The 19968-nt window shown below is 58.8% G+C and overlaps 1 protein-coding gene across 1 annotated transcript in view; it reads left to right on the top strand.

Moving 5' to 3' along the window:
* PYGB (glycogen phosphorylase B) overlaps positions 1 to 19260 on the top strand; it is a 51969-nt gene extending 32709 nt beyond the window's left edge. The window contains exons 5-20 of the mRNA XM_062203774.1: positions 435 to 566; positions 1583 to 1694; positions 2101 to 2183; positions 3608 to 3751; positions 4349 to 4441; positions 5340 to 5486; positions 7473 to 7636; positions 8336 to 8450; positions 9036 to 9137; positions 9229 to 9376; positions 10561 to 10619; positions 13157 to 13298; positions 14729 to 14936; positions 16070 to 16204; positions 17145 to 17211; positions 17780 to 19260. Coding sequence (XP_062059758.1) covers positions 435 to 566; positions 1583 to 1694; positions 2101 to 2183; positions 3608 to 3751; positions 4349 to 4441; positions 5340 to 5486; positions 7473 to 7636; positions 8336 to 8450; positions 9036 to 9137; positions 9229 to 9376; positions 10561 to 10619; positions 13157 to 13298; positions 14729 to 14936; positions 16070 to 16204; positions 17145 to 17211; positions 17780 to 17932 — 2004 coding nt within the window. The 3' untranslated portion in view covers positions 17933 to 19260. The remainder of the gene's footprint in view (positions 1 to 434; positions 567 to 1582; positions 1695 to 2100; positions 2184 to 3607; positions 3752 to 4348; positions 4442 to 5339; positions 5487 to 7472; positions 7637 to 8335; positions 8451 to 9035; positions 9138 to 9228; positions 9377 to 10560; positions 10620 to 13156; positions 13299 to 14728; positions 14937 to 16069; positions 16205 to 17144; positions 17212 to 17779) is intronic.
* Positions 19261 to 19968: the final 708 nt, after the last annotated feature.

Below are 19968 nucleotides of genomic sequence, written 5' to 3'. Positions count from 1 at the left end.
CGTGGAGGTTAGAAGACAGGATCGGCTGTCAGACGAGGGGAGGTCTCGCTGGGCATGCTGGGCATGTCATCTGCTTGAAGCGCAGCCCACGTAGTCTGGTGACTTCGGAGAAAAAAGATCTGATCTGTAAATTTCAGTTAATTTGTACTTTGGAATTCTTCCTTCCCGGGTGCTCCAGGCAGAGTAGACTTCCCAGGGTGGTAGATGGATGAAGCTCCCCGCCGACGGCTCCTACACAGAGGGCTCTGTCTGCTGGGAGAGCTTTACTTGGTTTGTGGAGTGCATTTTGCCTATCTGCGGATCTTGGAGGCCTTTAAGTGCGGCTTCTGGAGAAGCTGCTGCTTCAAGGCAGGCCCAGTGCAAACACTGACTGGCAGTGTGGTCCGTGGAGGCCCTACACCATTGAGGATGCAGCGCCCGCTGGCCCCCTCTAGGTGGAAGAGGCTGACGACTGGCTGCGCTACGGCAACCCCTGGGAGAAGGCGCGGCCCGAGTACATGCTGCCTGTGCACTTCTATGGCCGCGTGGAGCACAGCCCCGAGGGCGTCAAGTGGCTGGACACGCAGGTACGGAGGTGGGCATGCAGCTTCCCTGGGGGCATCTCCAGGCAGCAGCTGGGGGGCCTTTTATGTACCCAGTTTCTTACGCTTCCACTGTGAAGCCCCTGGCACACAGCACAGGGGAGGCTGTGTGCTGGGCCGTGCATACTGCCAGGCCATTCCCTGCTGGCACAGGGGGTGTATTCTGATGGGGGAAGGGCATGGACCCCTGGGTGGGTGGGAACAGTTCTCTGGAGCCCCTGCTGTTTGCAGGCAGTGGCCCTCAGGAAAGCTGCTCCACTGTCAGAGCTCTGGGACATGTCCAGGTCCTGGGCTGATTTCCTGGGTCCCTCCTGGCCAGGGGACCAGGACAAGCACCCAGGGTGCTGGCAGCATGGAGTGCCAGCCTCAGGAGGGCCAAGCGCAGGGGACACACAGGCTGCTGCCCTGAGGTAGCAGGAGCAGTGAGACTCAGCAGGGGATAGAGAGAGCAAAAGCAAGAGGCTGGGACAGTCGCTGGCCAACAGGGGGCGTGCTCTTGACTTCCTGGGACAGAGCCTTAAATAGGATAGACGGGACCAATGGGGTGGGGGCAGGGCTGGGAGGTTGGGATGCCCTGTGAGGGGCTTGGTGCTCCTGGGCTCTGACCTCGGTGCCTGGCACTCTGTCCTCCACGGTTTTGGTTGAGTAGGGGAGAAAAGGGCAGGGCAGAAGGCGGGACGAGGAGGGGAGGCAGGGTGGCACCACAGTACCCTGAGAGGCCAGGCTGGGGAGGGGTCTTCCATCGCTGCTGGGACTGGAGAAGGAAAGTCTGCAGGAGGAGAGATGTGGCCTTGGGAAGAGGGGTCACCAGGTGGCTGCCACCCAGGATGGCTGGGCTGGGTTTCCAGGGCAGGAGATGTTTAAGCACAGAGCAGTCCAGTGTGTTGAGGCAGAAGGTGGGCAGCAGGAGGTGCCCCAGGAGAGGGAGCTACCCAACCAGGGAGGGGAGGTGCAGAGGACCGGGGTGCCCACTGCCTCAGCCTGGGGTGTGCCCCCCGCAGGTGGTGCTGGCCATGCCCTACGACACGCCCGTGCCAGGCTACAAGAACAACACAGTGAACACCATGAGGCTGTGGTCCGCCAAGGCGCCCAATGACTTCAAGCTGCAGGACTGTACGTCAGGCCACGGCCAGCTCTCTGTCATCGCTCTCTGTGGCTTCCCCCCAGGGCTCGTCCCCACTTTGCCCTCCTGCTGGCTGGGGAAGCCGGCACCTCTGCAGTGTGCTTGGTCCCTGTGGAGCGGGAGACTGGTGCACCTGCTGGGCTAGTGTGGGAACCGCCCCCTCTGCACCAAGAAAAGTACAGGGGGTTGTGTTGCATGTGGTGTTGGGGGTGTTGCAGGAGGGGGCCTCGTGTGCCTCTAGGGGCAGGCATGAGATGGGGGCTGACCAGCAGCTCTGAGCCATACTGCTCAGGCTGTGTCCCCTGGGCCTGGTTGAGTCAGCAGCCGAGCTGGAGGAGGAAGAGGCACCAGAGCCTAGCGGGGCCCGGGGCCTGACCCAGCCGCCTCTGCTTGCAGTCAACGTGGGGGACTACATCGAGGCAGTCCTGGACAGGAACTTGGCTGAGAACATCTCCAGAGTCCTGTATCCCAATGACAACGTGAGTAGCTGATGTGGGCAATGCTTATGGAGGCTGGGGTTGTGTGGCAGAGCCCATTGCTTGCCTTGCCCAGGCTATGGGGTGATTCCATGTGATGGAGGCATCGGCTGCTCCTCTCTCATGTGTGCGTGCAGCTATGGCACTGGATCAGGGGATGAGGAGAGGCGGGGTCGTGACCACCCTGGAGAATCCTGGCACAATCACACGTGCCTCTCTGTGCCTCTCCTGTGCTCTTGCTCTCCTGTGACTCCCAGCTCCAGCTCCCTGGTGGCTCTGGGCAGACACAGCCGGGTCTCATGTGGAAGCTGTCAGAGCCCAGGGCCAGCAGCTGCTCCTAGAGTACACAATGCTGTGTCCCCGAGAGTCAGATGGCTCGTTTGTCTTGGGAGGGCAGCACCTAGCTTTTAGAGATAGAGATGCTTTGCGATGTGGGGAAGGTTCTTAGCACACGCCTGCCATCTGCTGGGCCATGGCTGTGGCCGCCTTCTCTGCTGCCCCCTGGATTTCGCATGCTTGGACTTCGGCCCGTCTTTGTGGGTTGTGAATGTTTTGAAGTTAACTTTTTATTTGATCAAAGCCATCTGCATGTGGTGGCAGAGACACTGGTGCTGAAAGACGCACAGCAAGATCCCCCGTGAGACTGGAAATTTCAGAGCTGCCAGTGGCTAGCATGCCCAGTGCTTGCACCCTGGCACCTGGGTGTCTGGGTGGCTCTAGTGCACCTCCTCCTGGGCTCCTCTTCCCTCTCACTATTGATGCACTGAACACCCTGTCCTGGGGTCTGTCACGCAGGCCATGTGATCCCTTCTACAGGTGCACACCTAGGCCATGGCATCGGGTGGGCTGGGCTAGGCCAGTGACCTGGAGCTGCGGTCAGACTTGGGCTTTCTGTGGAATTAAGAATGGCCCCTAGATTGTGGTTCCAGTGGGAGATCATGGCCCCTCCCAGATTGGCCGCCTCCAGCCCACCCTGGTCCTGGAAGACCCACAATAGGGAGTGGGGCACTGTAGCAGCTCCATGTGTGCCCTAGGTGGTGTGCATTGTTGAGTCTGGCCCTGTAGCAGCCCCACGTCTGCCCCCCGTGTCTGCCCCAGGCAGCGTGCATTACTGAGTCTGGCCCTGTTGCAGCCCCATGTCTGCCCTAGCCTGCGTTTGCCTCAGCCCTCGTCTGCCCCGGGCAGTGTGCATTGTTGAGTCTGGCCCTGTAGCAGCCCTGTGTCAGCCCCAGCCCATGTCTGCCCCAGCCCTCGTCTGCCCCGGGCAGTGTGCATTGTTGAGTCTGGCCCCATAGCAGCCCTGTGTCAGCCCCAGCCCGCATCTTCCCCAGCCCATGTCTACCCCAGCGCACGTCTACCCGAGCCCGCGTCTGTCTCGGGCGGTGTGCACTGTTGAGTCTGGCCTCACAGCAGCCCTGTGTCTGCAGTTCTTCGAGGGGAAGGAGCTCCGGCTGAAGCAGGAGTACTTTGTGGTGGCTGCCACCCTCCAGGACATCATTCGCCGCTTTAAGTCGTCCAAATTCGGCTGCCGGGACCCAGTGAGGACCTCTTTCGAGACATTCCCAGACAAGGTGCGCATTGGGGTGAGGGGGAGGGCTGAGCTCATGCCAGGGGGTGGCAGGGGCATTTTTAGGCTCTTGAGATTTCTTCTTCATGCCTGGGGAGGGGCTGGAGCAGGACAACAGTGTCTCCTCACCTCCAGGACTTGCCCTCTGGGTTGGGAGCACACCTGGGCTCCTCGCCCTGGACTAGGGTACCCTGGGGCAGTGTTGGCAATCCAGGCAGGAAGGTCATTGTGGAAGGCCCCAGTGGCAAAGCCTGGTGTGCATGGTGGGCTGAATGCAGTCAATTTAGACAAGGCTATCATCCTGGAGGGCAGGTTCTGGGTCTGGGAGGGAACCAACCTCCTTGCACAAAGAGGGAGACCACAGGCCCCGCAGCTCCTCCTGGGCCTGCTGCAGAGCTCAGCGTACCTGTCCCAGAGCATGCCTGAGCGCGGAGCTGGCAGCGTCTGCCTGGCTCACTCCCCAAGGCCCCTCTGGGTTCTCCAGGCTCCTCGGGTGGGGCTGCTGGGCCGGCTCCTTTATGCCCAGGGCTGCTCCTTGTCAACCTCCATGGGCACCCACATGGGACGAGGAGACTGAATGGCGCCCCCATGTGAATTGCAGGTGGCCATCCAGCTAAATGACACCCACCCAGCTCTGTCCATCCCTGAGCTCATGCGGATCCTGGTGGATGTGGAGAAGGTGGACTGGGACAAGGTGAGCGTGAGGAGCCGATGAGGCCCTCCACACACCTGGCTGTGGTGCGATGGTGGCCTGCAGGGACCAGGGTCAGGGTGTCCTCTGATACCTGGATATGGTGATGGCGTCTGGACCTTAAGCCTCTGCCTGCTGTGGTTCTGGATGGCTGAGTTAGTCCTGGGGAGCGGGGGCCTCCCCTGGCCTTGGTGAACTCTGAGAGGGGGAGCATGGGTAGGGGCTGGCCCTGGGAGACAGGTGTGCTGTGGGGAGTGAGGCAGCAAGGGGGCCACGGACACACGCACAGGGATAGGGTTCTGACACTTGTTAGGGCTTCTCAGATATCTTCTCATCCTGAACATAAGCCCAAATCCCAGAAGTGTTAAGCATAGAAATCACATAGTTTTCATACTTACAGACCTGTTCCCATGGCTCAGTTGTTGTGGGGGCCAAGATTCTTTAGTGGGATTTTCTTACAGTAGCTATAGCTACCCTGACAGGCAGAACCGTAAAGCAGACTGTCCCACTGTTCCCAACCACAGCCCCTCTGGTCCTGGCGTGTGCCCTCCAGGGAAGTGGCTGCTGCCCATGATGGATGTGCCCAGTCCTGGCCAGCAGGAGGCAGCACCAAATAGGAAGATCTGGGAACAGAAAACTACTTAGCAGACTGGTAGTTTACATGAGTTGTTAAAAGTGATTCCCACCATCATTCCTTCTGTTCACACATGGGGTCAGAGTGGGAGACTCCCAGGGCTCATATCAGCAAAGCGAGATGCCCCAGGCCAGCCCTGACTGCAGGGAGGAGGGGAGGGCTTGGTGTGTGCCTGTGATCCCACATGCTCGCTTTGCCTAGGCCTCTGGCCATAGCACTGCTTGTCTCTAAACAAAACACACATGCTGGGGTGCTCAAATGGTCTAGGCCTGGGAAATCACCAAGAAGACCTGTGCATACACCAACCACACCGTGCTGCCCGAGGCCTTGGAGCGCTGGCCCGTGTCCATGTTTGAGAAGCTGCTGCCACGGCACCTGGACATCATCTACACCATCAACCAGAGGCACCTGGACGTGAGCTTTCAGCCCTGGCTGGTGTGGGGCAGGGGCCTGGAGAGGGGGTGCTCTGTGCCTTGGGGCCTGGGGCTGTCACGTGGCAGAGCGGTTGCTTGTTCCCAGCCCTGACCCCGACCCTGTGTGTGGGAGTTGTGAGTCCAGGTCTTTTAAATACACTTCCATCCCTGAGCAGGCTTTAGATGGGAGGGTCTCTTGGGATACCCATGCCCTTTGGCCTGTGGGATCAGCACAGTATAGGGTGATTCAGACAAGCACTGTGTGTTCTCTCTGTGCTCCCCACAGCAGGCAAAGACCCACGAGTAGGGACTTGGAGTCCAGAGATAATAGTTCAGTCAACTCCTGTATCCATGCAGTCAGGAGTAGGATTCAGTCAGCTCCTGTGTTCGTAGAGTCAGAGGTGATGGCTCAGTCCATGGAGTCAGGGTATCAGTCAGCTCCTGTATCCATGGAGCCAGGGTGTCAGCTCCTGTATCCATGGAGTCAGGTGTCACTCATCTTTTATGTGTATGGAGTCAGGGTGTCAGTCAGCTCCTGTGTCCATGGAGTCAAGTGTCAGTCAACTCCTGTGTCCATGGAGTCAGGTGTCAGTCAGCTCCTGTGTCCATGGAGTCAGGTGTCACTCAGCTCCTGTGTCCAGGGGGAGTCAGGATGTTCAGATATCTCCTGTGTTCAGGGAGTCAGGGTATCAGTAGCTCCTGTGTCCATGGAGTCAGGGTGTTCAGTCAGATCCTGTGTCCATGAAGTCAGGTGTCACTCAGCTCCTGTGTTTATGGAGTCAGGGTGTCAGTAGCTCCTGTGTCCATGGAGTCAGGTGTCACTTAGCTCCTGTTTCCTTGCAGTCAGGTATCAGTCAGCTCCTGTGTCCATGGAGTCAGGGTGTCAGTAGCTCCTGTGTCCTTGGAGTCAGGGGTGATGGGTCACTCAGCTCCTGTGTCCAGGGAGTCAGGATGTTCACTCAGCTCCTGTACCATGCAGTCTGGGTGTCAGTCAGCTCCTGTGTCCATGGAGTCAGGGTGTTCACTCAGCTCCTGTGTCCAGGAGTCAGGGTGTTCACTCAGCTCCTGTGTCCATGCAGTCAGGGTGTCTCAGCTCCTGTGTCCATGGAGTCAGGTGTCAGTCAGCTCCTGTATCCATGGAAATAGGAATGTTGATTCAGCTCCTGTGTATGGAGTCAGGGGTGATGGGTCAGTCAGTTCCTGTGTCCTTTAGTCAGGGTGTTCAGTCAGTCAGCTCCTGTATCCATGCAGTCTGGAGTAATGGCTTAGTCAACTAAATGAATAACCCATGGAGTCCAGGGGTATTCGTTTACAGCTCTCCTTACCCATAGAACTTTGCATTTTTGGATTCAGTCAACCACAAAACATTTTAAAAATTGCATATGTATCAAACATTTGCAGACTTTTTTTGTCATTATTCCATAATACAGTATATAGCATTTACAATATGTTAGTGATAAGTGATCTACAGTATACATGAGCATATGTCTGGATTGTGTATAATTACTATACCATTTTATATGAGAGATTTAACTCCCTTAGATTTTGCTATGTGCAGGGGTCTGGGGCCAGTCGGCTTGGATATCATGGGATGACTGTAGTTGCTTTTATCCTTTTGTTGGAAAAGCAGCCATCTCCACGGGCTTGAGTGCTGCCCAGGTTACCAGGGCAGGCCCCAGCCTCTTCCTTGTAGATTGAGTGACAGCTCCCAGCTCTGCTGGCGTACCCCATCCTGCTGGTGTCCCATCTTGCACAGAGCAGCCCAGTGGTCCCTAGGCCAGACTGAGCCCTGTGGTGGTGAAGCTTCTAGAATCAGGCCACTGAGGTGCATGCTGGGATGAGGGTGCTAGGTGCAGGTATGGGTGCAGAGCTGCTGGCAGCAGAACCTCCCACAGGCATGGGGGGCCATCTCCTGGTCACGGGGTCACTGCTGGGTCACCGCGGGACCTCCCGCCCCCCTGCCCACGGCTGTGTGTCTCGGCCCCAGCACGTGGCTGCCCTGTTTCCCGGGGACGTGGACCGGCTGAGGAGGATGTCCGTGATCGAGGAAGGGGACTGCAAGCGCATCAACATGGCCCACCTGTGCGTGATCGGGTCCCACGCCGTCAACGGCGTGGCAAGGATCCACTCGGAGATCGTGAAGCAGACAGTGTGAGTGGGAGGGCGGCCCCGGGATGCATGCTGCTCCCTTCTGAGACCCAGGCCCACCTCCAAGGCTGCCTGCCGCACACACACCCCACACTGCCAACCCACTGTCCTCGTGGGGACGGCAAAGCTGCCCTGGCAGCCTCCAAGTCACTGGATGTGCGTTGCCAGCGTGTTGGCTGTCTGTCCATCGCCAGTCATTCCTCCTGTCTCCCTGCCTTCTTGGAGGGTTCAGACTGAGGCTCCATGCTCTGTGCCACGGAGCAGGTGCCCCAGACACCGTCCTGGGGCTGGGTGTGGGGGCCTGGGCAGCTGGCGGTCGGGGGCTAGCTGCCATCCAGGAATTCCTTCTACTCTTCTTCCCTCATAACATATCCCTGTTGACCACCTACTGTGAGCACCGGGCTGGTGGTGCCTGGGGAGAGAGCTCTGAGGGAGGGGCTCCTGTGTTCCGTGGCTGGGTCTGCTCTAATCCCACGGCAGACTCCTGAGGGTCACAGCTCATGCCACACCCCAGCAACCGGACACCAGGGGCTCCAAGGAGCTGGCCCCACAGCCTCGCTGTTCCCACAGCTCCGTGCTCTGCTGAGAAGGCAGGAGAAATGCTGCCTCTGGGCCTCCCTGGGTTTCCTGGGGTGGCCCTACGTTGCCTTTCTCCCTGGCTCACGGCAACACCTCACCACTTCCCACCTTCTGTGTTGGCAGCTTTAAGGATTTTTATGAACTGGAGCCAGAGAAGTTCCAGAACAAGACGAATGGGATCACACCCCGGCGGTGGCTGCTGCTGTGCAACCCCGGGCTGGCAGATGTCATTGTGGAGGTGAGCTCTGAGCCCACTAGGACGCCGTGGACACGCAGGTCTCACTGGTGGCCAAGCTGGTGGGAACTTCATTCCCTGAAGTGTCCACCTGCAGTGGTCCCTGGACGGAGCGGGGTAGCAGGAGTCACCGGAGAGGCCGGGGGTTTGGCAGGCTGGCAGCAGAAGTGGGAGGGTCCTTGCTCCGATGTTGGCTTTGAAATGGTGTGGGAGGGGGAGATGGCGCCCCCTTCAGGTGGAGGGGCTGGGGCTGGCTGGCCCAGGCTGTGGGTGTGGTGCATGATGCGTGTCCTAGTCAGGAGCCCTGGACCCAGGGACTGAGGGCGGGCCGTGCCTTGGGGCTGATGGCTCAGTTGGCAGGTCTTGGCGTTCTGCAGTTAGCAGGCAGTGTCTCACTGCGGGGGTGGGACAGGGCCCTGCTGGAGACCACGGCTCCGTGCTGGGATGTCCTGAGAAGGGAGCATCCTGAGAGCCTGCAGGGGCCAGCAGATCCTAGGAAGCCAGCGTGGGTGTGAGACAGTAGGGGCATCCTGGAGGAAGCCGAGGCCGCTGATGAGCTGAGCTGCTGCGCATTCCCTCCTCCCGCAGAGAATCGGGGAGGCCTTCCTGACGGACCTGAGCCAGCTGAAGAAGCTGCTGCCCCTGGTCAGTGACGAGGCCTTCATCAGGGACGTGGCCAAGGTCAAGCAGGTAGGCCCGTGGGGCCCCTGCCCTCCTTCCAGCAGCTGGAACGTCAGTGGGCACCCAGAGCTCACAGGTCCTTGCCCTCCTTGGTCCCCAGGAAAACAAGCTGAAGTTCTCCGCCTTGCTGGAGAAGCAGTACAAGGTGAAGATCAACCCCTCCTCCATGTTTGACGTGCATGTGAAGAGGATCCACGAGTACAAGCGGCAGCTGCTCAACTGCCTGCACATCATCACCCTGTACAACCGTGAGTGTGCCTGCACGCGGGCCTGGGGCGCCAGCCTGGTGCAGGTGGAGGGACCTGGTACCTGTGGACCTGTGTGCAGCAGGCTGGGTGTGGAGCCGCCCTGTGGTGGCCGAGGGAGGCACATGGCAGGCCTGGGACTCCCCAGCCACACGGTTGTTCCTGGGCACCTGCACGTGAGACAGTCTGCCTTTCCCTAGGGGTGTCCCTGAGCGCTGTGCATGGCCGAGGCCGGGCCCCTGTTAGTGGTCCTCCTCCATCACTGTAGTCATTGTGGAGTGTCTGCCACTCCTATGTGGTTTGCTGGCTTTAGACACTGCTGCAAGAGTTAAGGCAGGCAGCAGGCGTGTGCTGTCTGCCTCATCTTCCCATGTATGTGTGCACGCGTGTGCACACACATGTGTACATCACAGGCAGGAACTGTGGGAGCCGCATTCCCTGAGTTTGGCTTGTCACCCTGTGTCCCTCAAGGGTGGATATTGCTACAGCCACAGTATTGAGGCCACCGTGCTTGGTCTCACTGCCTTCAAAACTGTGTATAAGTCACAGTCTTAATCTGCTTTTTGTTGCTGTGACCCCAAGGCTGGGTACTTTATAAGGAAAGATATGTAATTGGCTCACAATTCTGTTGGCTGGAGTACGGTGCTGTGGGTGTCAGAACGTGGTAGCAAGATAAAGGGACTGGCTGCTCACAGAGGGGACAGGTGCTGGCACCCGTGACCTTGTGTTCTGCTGAGCCCTGCCCATTGATGTCACTACACTAAGGAGTGCGGTCCTGGCACAGGAAACCACAGGCAGCACCCAGCTCATGGGTTAAACCCTTGAGTGCCTGTCAATCCTAGCTTCCAGACCCAAGCAGCCCCCTGTGCTGGGCATTTCTGGAATCGCAGGTGCCACACCTCCTGTGAGCCCAAGGCAGCATGCGTCTGCTCAGTCAGGCGTCTTCCCCAGCTGGGCATGGAGGAGCAGGCCAGGGGATGGCCTTGTCCCTCTGTGAGGGACAGGCTCCGTGCAAGGTGGGGGGCTGTGGCTGTGCACCAGCCACCTGCATCATGTGGGCCACAGCACTCACACAGCCACGCCCACCTGCCCAGCCTTGGGTACTGTGTGATGACACTGGGTCCCCACAGCACTGGGCGAGGTGCTGGCTGCAGGTTTCACTTGAGTCTCTCCTGTCTGTCCTGCAGGAATAAAGAAAGACCCAGCCAGGGCCTGTGTGCCCAGGACTGTTATGATCGGGGGCAAGGTGAGGTCACCTCCTTTTCACTGTTTTTTTTTTTGACATGCATGATGCCTGCATGTGATGGGCGGCCAGCACTCAGAGCATGCGCATGGAGTGCTGGCCATGGTGGGGGACTCTGATGACGTCATGGAACAGGACAAGGCTGGACAGGAATCTGCCTGTTTAGCTTATGGGAGTGGGGTCACCTGCAGGATTTCGTGGTGCACATGGGGCCAGGAGCACACAGGGTGGCTGCAGCTGCTCCCTCAGCCCCTGGGAGCCCCCTTGCACCCACCTTGTTTCCTTTTTTCCTTGCTGCTGAGCCTCTCTTTGTAGACCCTGGGTCCTGAGTCGTGTGGTCATGCTTGGCTGTAGCCTGGTTTTCAATGGACAGTGAGGAGTGGGGGTCGTGGAGGCTACACTGGAGCAACTGCCCCCTTGGCCTCCAGTGGGGGCCAAGGCCAGGCTGTGTGAGATGCCCCCAGCCCTCCACCCCTAAGACCACCGCAGGGCCTCGGCGTGTCAGTGGGCACCAGGCCTGTCCTTGGCCTGCAAGGCTGTCTTCTCCTTTGACATTGGCAACTGCAAAGATAGTCAGAGGGCAGAGGACAGCTTGTCGCTCAGCCCAGCCAACATTCACCCTGTCACCTGCTGCTTTGGAAGCAGATTTTGGACATTGGGCCATGTTATCGTCCATATTTCAGGATCAGCGTCAGTGGAGAGACAGCTTTAGAAGAAGGTTCAGGGCCAGGCTTTGCCTGAGCGGTTACGATAGCATTTAGGACACTTGCGTCCCATGTTGGAGTACTAGGTTCGACTCCTGCCTCTGGTTCCTGATTCCAGCTCCTGCTAATGCAGACATGGGGGCAGCAGTGATGGCTCAAGTCATTGGGTTCCTGCCACCCACCTGGGAGACCTGGATGGAGTCCCTGGCTCCTGGCTTCAGCCCACTTCCCTTGGGGGCATTTGAGGAGTTGAACCCACACATGGAAAGCTTTCCATCTGCCTCTCTGTGTTTCTGCCTCTAAAATAAATTCCTTTTTAAAAGGTAAAACTATGGGCCGGTGCCGCGGCTCACTAGGCTAATCCTCTGCCTGCGCCACCGGCACCCCGGGTTCTAGTCCCGGTTGGGGCATGGATTCTGTCCTGGTTGCTCCTCTTCCAGTCCAGCTCTCTGCTGTGGCCTGGGAGTGCAGTGGAGGATGGCCCAAGTGCTTGGGCCCTGCACCCGCATGGGAGACCAGGAGGAAGCACCTGGCTCCTGGCTTTGGATTGGTGCAGTGCGTCGGCCGTAGCGGCCACTTGGGGAGTGAACCAATGGAAGGAAGACCTTTCTCTTTGTCTCTCTCTCTCTCTCACTGTCTAAACTCTGCCTGTCAAGAAAAAAAAAAAAAAAAAAAAAGTAAAACTATGATCAGACCTGTATTTTGTAAGGAAAACATCTGAAACTTTGTTAGGAAAATTTCACCCCATCCCCAGAGGCTGTGGAAGCACTCCGGGGTGATGCCCAGATGTGACAGCACTCCCTGTCCTGTCCTCATCACCCCTTTTGGGAAAGGACATTTTCCTCCAAGCCCACTCTTGTCATTAGCATCACTGCCCGGCACCACATCTGTCACACCTGGGCCCTGGTCACCAGATACCCTCTCGGGCCGGGTGTCCTGCTGTCCTGTCCAGGTTACAAGGCTTCTCACATGTTCTTTTAGTTTTTATTTATCTATTTTCATTTTATTTGAAAGACAGAGAGGGAAGCAGAGGGAGCCAGACAGAGAGACCTTCCATCTGCTGGTTCACGCCAAAAATGCCTGCAGCGGCTGACCTAGGCACCTGTGTGGCAGGGATCCAAGTACTTGAGCCATTATGTGTGTTGCTTCCCAGAGTTCGCATTAGCAGGAAGCTGGAATCAGAAGTGGAGTTGGGACTCGAACCCAGGCACTCTGAACATGGGACACAGGCATCCCAAGTGGCGTCTTAACCACTGCCCCAGGGGCCCCTGAAGTTACAAATATTTTTGAGTTTGTTTGAAAGATGGCTCCAGTAGGCCCTCCCATTGAGATTGATCGATAGGTCTCTTAATTCTCATAAGGGTATGTCTTCCCTTCCTGTATCCCTTTTTTCTTTTTTTCTTTGCAGTTTATTATAGAAATTGGGTTTTCTGGCTTCCCCGGGTTGGCTTTTTCTGAGTGCATCCCTCTGGCATGTTCCATAGCTCTGTGTCCTGGATTTTTTTTGTTTGTTTTTGTTTTTAATCTTGTCATTTCTGTAAAAAAACTGACTAGAATGAGGAAATCAAGAGGGAGTCAAGGCCGGCAGAGTTCATGAGTGAGGCAATGGTTGTGGGGAGCAAGCAGGAGAAGCTGAGGCCCCTCCTCCTCCCAACACCTGCTGGCCGGGCAGCCCTGCTGGTTACTGGGATCTGTGGGGTGTGGGGAGGAGCGGGAGCTGCGGAGGGCGGCTGGTGCAGACTGTGGCTGCCAGGCCCTCCGTGGAACCCCCCCACCCCGGGACCCTGAGCAAAGCCTGCTCCTACTGAAAACCCTGAACCCCCACTCTCCTTCCAGGCTGCCCCTGGGTACCACATGGCCAAGATGATCATCAAGCTGGTCACATCCATCGGTGATGTCGTCAATCATGACCCGATTGTGGGCGACAGGCTCAAGGTCATCTTCCTGGAAAACTACCGGGTGTCCTTGGCTGAGAAAGGTAGCTCTGGCCACCTGCGTGGGGTGGGGCTGGGCGTGGGCACTGCTGCCAGCCAGCAAGCTTCGCTGTGCCCTGGTCACCAGCCGGGGTGGGCGTGAGGCACCTGCAGACACCTCATGCATGGGTGGACTCGCTGGGCAGTCCCCAGCACCCCACGTCTCTGCTGGAGCCTGCCTTGGGCTCCCTGTCCCCACACCTCCCTCTCTCCCACCTCTCAGCCGTGCCTGCCCCTGCTGGCCCCCTCCTCCAGGCAGTACAGGCTCCTGGGAAGGGGGCCTCTCCTGCCCTCACATGTGCTCACCACACCCCTCTGCTTTTGGGCTGTGTCGTCTATTTCCCAGACGCCAGCACCTGCCTCTGTTGGCCGGCACCTGGGGCTTGGTGCTCCTCCCGGGAGGTTCTCAGGACTGGCTGGGGATGGGCTGGCCGGGAATGTGGGTGTCGCTGGCTGGTCCTTCCCTGGGCATTTTTCCATATGAAGAGTCGGACTGCCCTTCCTGCTCCCAGAACCGCTTCCCTACCTTTATCTGGGGCCTCCCGACTCTGCTCCTGGTTAGAAGTGGCCTCGGGCATCAGTCTAGGAGCCCCAGCATGGGGATTGGGGCCTGCCACGTTCTCTGTAGCTCCTTGGCCTGGCCGCAGCAACGCTGTCACCAGCTGGGCTGTGTTGCTGGGGCCCGGGAGCCCCCCGAGGCCTCAGCCCATAGCGCCTGAGCTTCCTTCCAGCTCTGGAGGCCCCTCCCTCCCCTCTTCCTTGAGCAGGGCCTGGGCTCTGGGCTTGCCTGGGAACTGAGGGTGCCGAGAGCGGGTTGTCGAGCTACAGTGTGTTCCGGGACAGGTGCCCTGTACTGAGGGACAGGTGCTGCGTCATCAGCTCAGGCAGCCCCCACTTGGGAGGGGCTGCAGGGCCGTGGGGCCTGGCTGGCCGCGCGTGGGCTCTCTGTGGTGTGTATACAAGGCACAATGGGCCCTTTCGGCTTTTCCCATCTCCTGGTTTCTGAGTCTGGGTTCCTCTTGGAACGACCCAGTTCTCCTGGGATGATTGGGCAAGATGCCAGCGGCACGGGCATGGGAGGGAACCACATCACCAGCAAGCAGGAGCAGGGCCCTACTCAAGGTAGCTTAGCCTGGCCCCTGGAAGGTTCTAGAAGCCACCTGCAGGGCAGTGGGGGCAGATTTCCTCAGGAGTCTCCATGTTGTACAATGTGCTTCAGTCTGCTCCGATGAAGAATGGGAGCCTGGGAGAGCTGGATGGCCGTGGCAGGAGCCAGAGGTGGTGGTTGCCTGGTCTCTTGATGCCCCTGGCCCTGGAGTGGGCCTGGCCGCCTTGGCCTGCAGTCAACCTGCTGGCCCCAGGATGGTGGTTCCTGTCCTGGGAACCCTGCCACGGGGAAAAGCAGCCTGGCCTGACCTGCCGCCCCGCCCTGCAGTGATCCCGGCTGCAGACCTGTCTCAGCAGATCTCCACTGCGGGCACTGAGGCGTCCGGCACAGGCAACATGAAGTTCATGCTCAATGGGGCGCTCACCATCGGCACCATGGATGGAGCCAACGTGGAGATGGCCGAGGAGGCTGGGGCTGAGAACCTCTTCATCTTTGGCCTGCGGGTGGAGGACGTGGAGGCCCTGGACCGGAAGGGGTAGGAGCCCCTCCCTCCTGTCCCCCTGGGGACTCAGTGTGCTCGCTGGGGTGACCTGTCCCTTGCAGCAGGGTCCCAGGGAGGCCGCTTGGGAGGGAGCGCTGCTCCTCCCGTGTGTCTTCATGGCCCAGACCGAGGGTTGCTCCTGTGGTGCAGGCCCTTGCCCTGGTGGGCCACTGCTGGGAAAGCCACTGCCCAGCGCCCAGGCAGGCTGTGGGCCACAGACCAGGCGCCTGGCCTAGACCAGGCCCCTCCATTGCCGGGAGCACTGGTTGGCGGTTGTTTGCTTGTCCACTGTCAGGGTTTCCTGGCCCAATTTGAGAAATATCTTTTTATTGTGGAACAGCTTTATGTTTGGAGAAAAGTTGCAAAGACAATGAGAGGGGGCTCCCTCTCGTCCCAGCCTCCCTTGCCATGTCCATCTCACTAGGGTGGTACATCGTTGGGGTTCACCAGAATTCAGCAGCTGGTAGTGGGCCTTGCAGCTCTCAGTCCATGGCCATGGGGCACCTGGTGGTGTTTGGTCCTCAGCTCCCCCTGGTCTCCTCTGTACTGTGACAGTTTTCTGTTTCTCCTTGTCTTTCCTGACCTTGAAGTTCATGAGGAGTCCCCGTGCTGGCACAGTTCCGAGGGAGAATTAACGAGATGAGACAGCCTTGCTTAATTGACTCAAAGCCTTAGGGAATCCGCGAGGCCTGGGACAGTAAACCCCTGGATGTCACCTACAAAGTCCAAACTGTGTCCTTGTCACCTGCCTCCTCTGCCCACGCCCCTCCCTCTTCCTCCAGATCCTGGTTCCGTCCTGTCTGGTTCACACTTGCTTCCTCCTCCACCTTCAAGGTGCAGCCGGGGTGTGGCTCAGCCTCAGCCCTTGGGGCGGCCACACCCTGCCAGGAGGCGGCAGTTCGGTGGGTTCCTGCCAACCCTGGCCCTTTTAACCCTGCAGCTGCCCAACCTGTGTGTCCTTCCATAGCGGAAGCACATCACCACTCAAGCCAGCACCCCCTTGAGGCCTAGCAGCGGGGCGCAGCCAGCTGCCCCTTCACAGGGCACCGGGGGCTCTGGTGCCGCCAAGGCCTGTTCTGAGGCTGCCTGCCTGGGGGCGCCTGGTACTGAGCAGCCCATCTCTGCAGGTACGTCGCCAAGGAGTACTATGAGCGCCTGCCCGAGCTGAGGCAGGCCGTGGACCAGATCCGTGGTGGCTTCTTTTCCCCCAAGGAGCCAGACTGCTTCAAGGATGTGGTTGACATGCTGATGTACCACGACAGGTGCGTTGGCCCCACCCTCCTGTTTTAGCCTCCCCAGGTGGCTGCCTGGGCCCCACCCCTGGGATACACAGGCAGGTTCTCCTTGTGGGCTGGGGCTCCTTGTTGACAGTGACAGCTGTGCCGTCATGGGACCTCCTCCTCTACCTGAGCCCACGCTGCTGCACTGGACACAGCCTCAGATGCTGGCCGGGACAACCACAGCCAAAACCAGGGCCAGGCGTTGGCAGTGGTCCCTGGCTGTACCTCGGGGGCAGACATCTGGCTGTGGGGATGGTTGCACTGGGCAAGTGGTGGTGTCCCCAGGAGGCCAGTGGAGGCAGTGCAGGGAGCTGGACAGGATGACCAGGAAACCTTGAGGGGACAGCAGGCAGGGCCATGGAGATGTGGCCCACGGGAAATGTGACTATGACACTAAACTTACACTGCAGTGTCTCACTACAGCAGATAAGACTGGTTGTCGTCTGGCTGTAGTCAGGTAAACAGTCTCGGTGCCACCTACCTCTCCTGGCCGCTCTCTCCTGTTGGTAAAAGCGGGTCTGGCAAATGCTGAGACTGCCCTCCCACCTCCAGTGGCCCGTCACCCACACTGGCTTCTGTCAGGCCAGGCCGGGCCACAGGCAGCCGTCTGGGCTGATGCTGGACCTGCTGAGGTCTGCAACAAAGGACGGACTTCTAAAATTGTGACGGCAGGACAGCCCTGTCCCGAGGTCTCAGACCTGAGAACAGGTGTCAGGTCTTTCAGGCCTTGGGCGCTGCAGGCGAGCTGGTTGCCCCGCGAATACAGGTTCCTTAGAGACATGTTGGGTTGAACGAAGCCTTTCTCTAAAACTGTGTCCCCACAATGTAAGCACTGCTCACAGCAAGCCTGTGGCAAGGGAGCCTGTGGTGAGGGACCCTGCCACCCTGCTGCCCTGACCCAGCCCCCTGCGCCCATCCTCAGGTTCAAGGTGTTTGCAGACTATGAAGCATATATGCAGTGCCAGGCCCAGGTGGATCAGCTGTACCAGGTAAGGCTCATGGGCCTGCTGGGCGGGTGGGGAGCAGCTAGGCAGGCGGTGTAGACTCACTGGGTCAGACTGTTCGTCTCCCAAGCTGTGTTCGCAGGTTCTTGGCTGAGGTTGTGTGTGTGTTGGGAGGATGGGTATGATCTCTCACTGGTCAGCCTCACCACTTCCTCTCTGGGGGATACAGCTTGTGGTGGCCAAGGACAGGAACCAGGGGCCCCGGGAACTGAGTGACCCCGCAGGAGTCTCTGAAGAGTCCATCTCTTTTCTCAGTCCTGGCTGGCCTCGAAAATTTTCTGACCCTTTTGGGGAGACTCTGCTGGTGCCAGCTGTAGTCTGGGGGCAGGTGTGCCTGGCCAAAGCCCTGCGGGCACTGGAGCTGCCTATAGCCAGTGTCAACCTCGGGGTGTTCCTGTCGGAGTTTGCCTTTCAAGGCCGCTTGTCCCTTAGGCCCAGTCGTTTGGTAGCTTCAGTGAGCACACAATGGAACTTCCTCCCCCACCTGCTGGCTGGGGCTCAGAGCCCTCAGACCTGCAGCATCAGAGATTCACCCCGCATCCTCCCCCCACAGAACCCCAAGGAGTGGACCAAGAAGGTCATTAAGAACATCGCCTGCTCGGGCAAGTTCTCCAGTGACCGCACCATCACCGAGTACGCGCGGGACATCTGGGGTGTGGAGCCCTCTGACCTGCAGATCCCACCGCCCAACATCCCCCGAGACTAGGCGCCCTTGTGGCTGGACCAACGGGCCTCTGTTCTGCTGAGTTTGCACCTGGCGTTGGGTTTGCAGGCACTTGGCTAGCAGCTGGTGGTCCCTGTTTTTCTCAGCGCTGTGTTTCTGGGAGGGGCCCTGGGGCTCGAGGGGCTGGGTTTGAGGAGCAGGGCAAGGACAGAAGGAGCTAGGGACGGTCTCCCAGTTTCCTGCCAAGGAAAGCAGAGTTCACAGCACAGGCAGGTGCACAGGCAGCCCCCACAGCTTCAGTCCACGGCCCCACAGAGGGTGGCAGGAGGGGGAGCTGCCTGCTGGGACCCCCATAAAGCTTGCACGCATCTTGCTATGAGCTTACATCTTTAGTACTGAGCTGGTGGCCAAGGTGAAGCCTGGGCCGAGTGGGCCATTCCTCCCCATCCCAGCTCCATCCTGGCCCTTGCTGGGATGCGTTAGATCCTCCAGGCATCATCACAACTCCCTGTCCTCTGCACCCAGTGCGTGTGCTGAGAAAGTAGGCCTGACCTTCGTAGCTCTCCTTGGTGCCAAGTGGGTATCCAGGACATGGGATTTGCTTGTGGGGGGCTCTGAGGGAGGATTACCAGTGCCCAGCATCTTAGTGGCTGTGGTTAGGACAAGGCTGAGTGATGCAAGATTAGCTTGTTTTTTCTTTTCAAAAGGAAATGAAGTTAGTCAAAGCCTTTTTTGCTTTAGCAACTGAAACTACTTGGTCAGTTTCATGCCCAGCTGGAGGAGGGTCAGCTGTAGTCCCTGTGGTGGCTTCCTACACCTCCCATTGCCTGCCTGTGTCGGGGTTGCATTTCCTGTTGTACGGTGGAGGGCCAGTCTCCATTCTTCCCTTCCCACCAGTGCACGAGCCCGGGCTGGGGAAAGGGCCAGTTTCTACTCGTGGACAGTGGGCCCGGTGGGGTGGGGTGAGCCCCTCAGTTGTGCCTTCCCCAAGGCTGACATCAGCTGCAGCAAAGACCCACGTGGCCCAAGGGAGAGGGCCAGCGACAGGCTTTGGTCTGCACAGGGCTGGAGGAATTGGGCGGAGCATCCCACAGAGGCTTCCGCCACCTTGCATGCTGGACCTGCGTGGGGAGGCTCTTCCCTCACGCTCAGGCCTGTGGGGCCTTCCAGTTAGGATTTGCTCCCGTATGCACATCACCAGGGCCCCCGGGTTCTTTCAGAGGGCACGTCCTGGACTTGTGATCACATCCCGCTGCCAGTGGCTCCATGTTTGGGGCCACACTCCTGATGCTGTGTGTGACTGCCACCCTACCCCCTTGCTGTTGTTCCCCTGTGAGAAACAGATTAAACTTCTGTGCCCGTGGTGGGTTGATGTGTCTGCGTCTCACTGCACAGTGGTATGAGGCTCCTACAGGAAGTGGAGAGTTCAGGCCTGAGGTCTGAGGCCCGAGGCCCTGGCTGTTCCCACGCAGGGACAGGCCCTGGGAATGGGCCCAAGTTCCTCCCCCTGTAACTGTGGCCTGAGCTGTTAACAGTGCCTCATTCTGGGATTGGGAACGGGAAGTTCTGGTGGGCCTTCCAGCCATGTGTGCCTAGGGTGGAGGACAGACGGTTCTGCGGGGACAGAGCCCACGTGCGGCCAGACTGCCAGCTGTTCAGAAAGTCGTCACCCCCATCTGCCACTTGGGAATAAAAAGAAAGCATTTGCCTTTCTGCCATACATTTTCCTAGTTCTTGATGCACTTGCTGCTCTGTCCCTGCTCCTGGCCCTGGGAGGCAGAACCTCCATGTTGTACATGAAACTGCAGGCCCAGCCAGAGCTCAGCGTCACCCAGAGCACCCGAGAACTGCAGGACCCTGGAGCAGGGGCTTCCCACACCCACCAGGACCACTTTGCTGGGGGCACCAAGATGGAGCCCTGGGAGGGGGGGCATACTCCCCAGGGTCTGTGGAGTCCTGTCCTCTGGCTCCCAGGACAATGTGCAGCTGCAGAGTGGACAGCACAGCCCTTATCCTCAGAGCAGGTCTCCACACATCTGTCAGTTCCTGTGTTTGGGGACTGGTCCTGACCAGATTGA

The sequence above is a fragment of the Lepus europaeus genome, chromosome 10, assembly GCF_033115175.1.
Source record: "Lepus europaeus isolate LE1 chromosome 10, mLepTim1.pri, whole genome shotgun sequence".
NCBI lineage: Eukaryota > Metazoa > Chordata > Mammalia > Lagomorpha > Leporidae > Lepus > Lepus europaeus.
The sequence above is the reverse complement of the archived record's forward strand: the minus strand, read 5'-3'. Positions and strand labels throughout refer to the sequence as shown.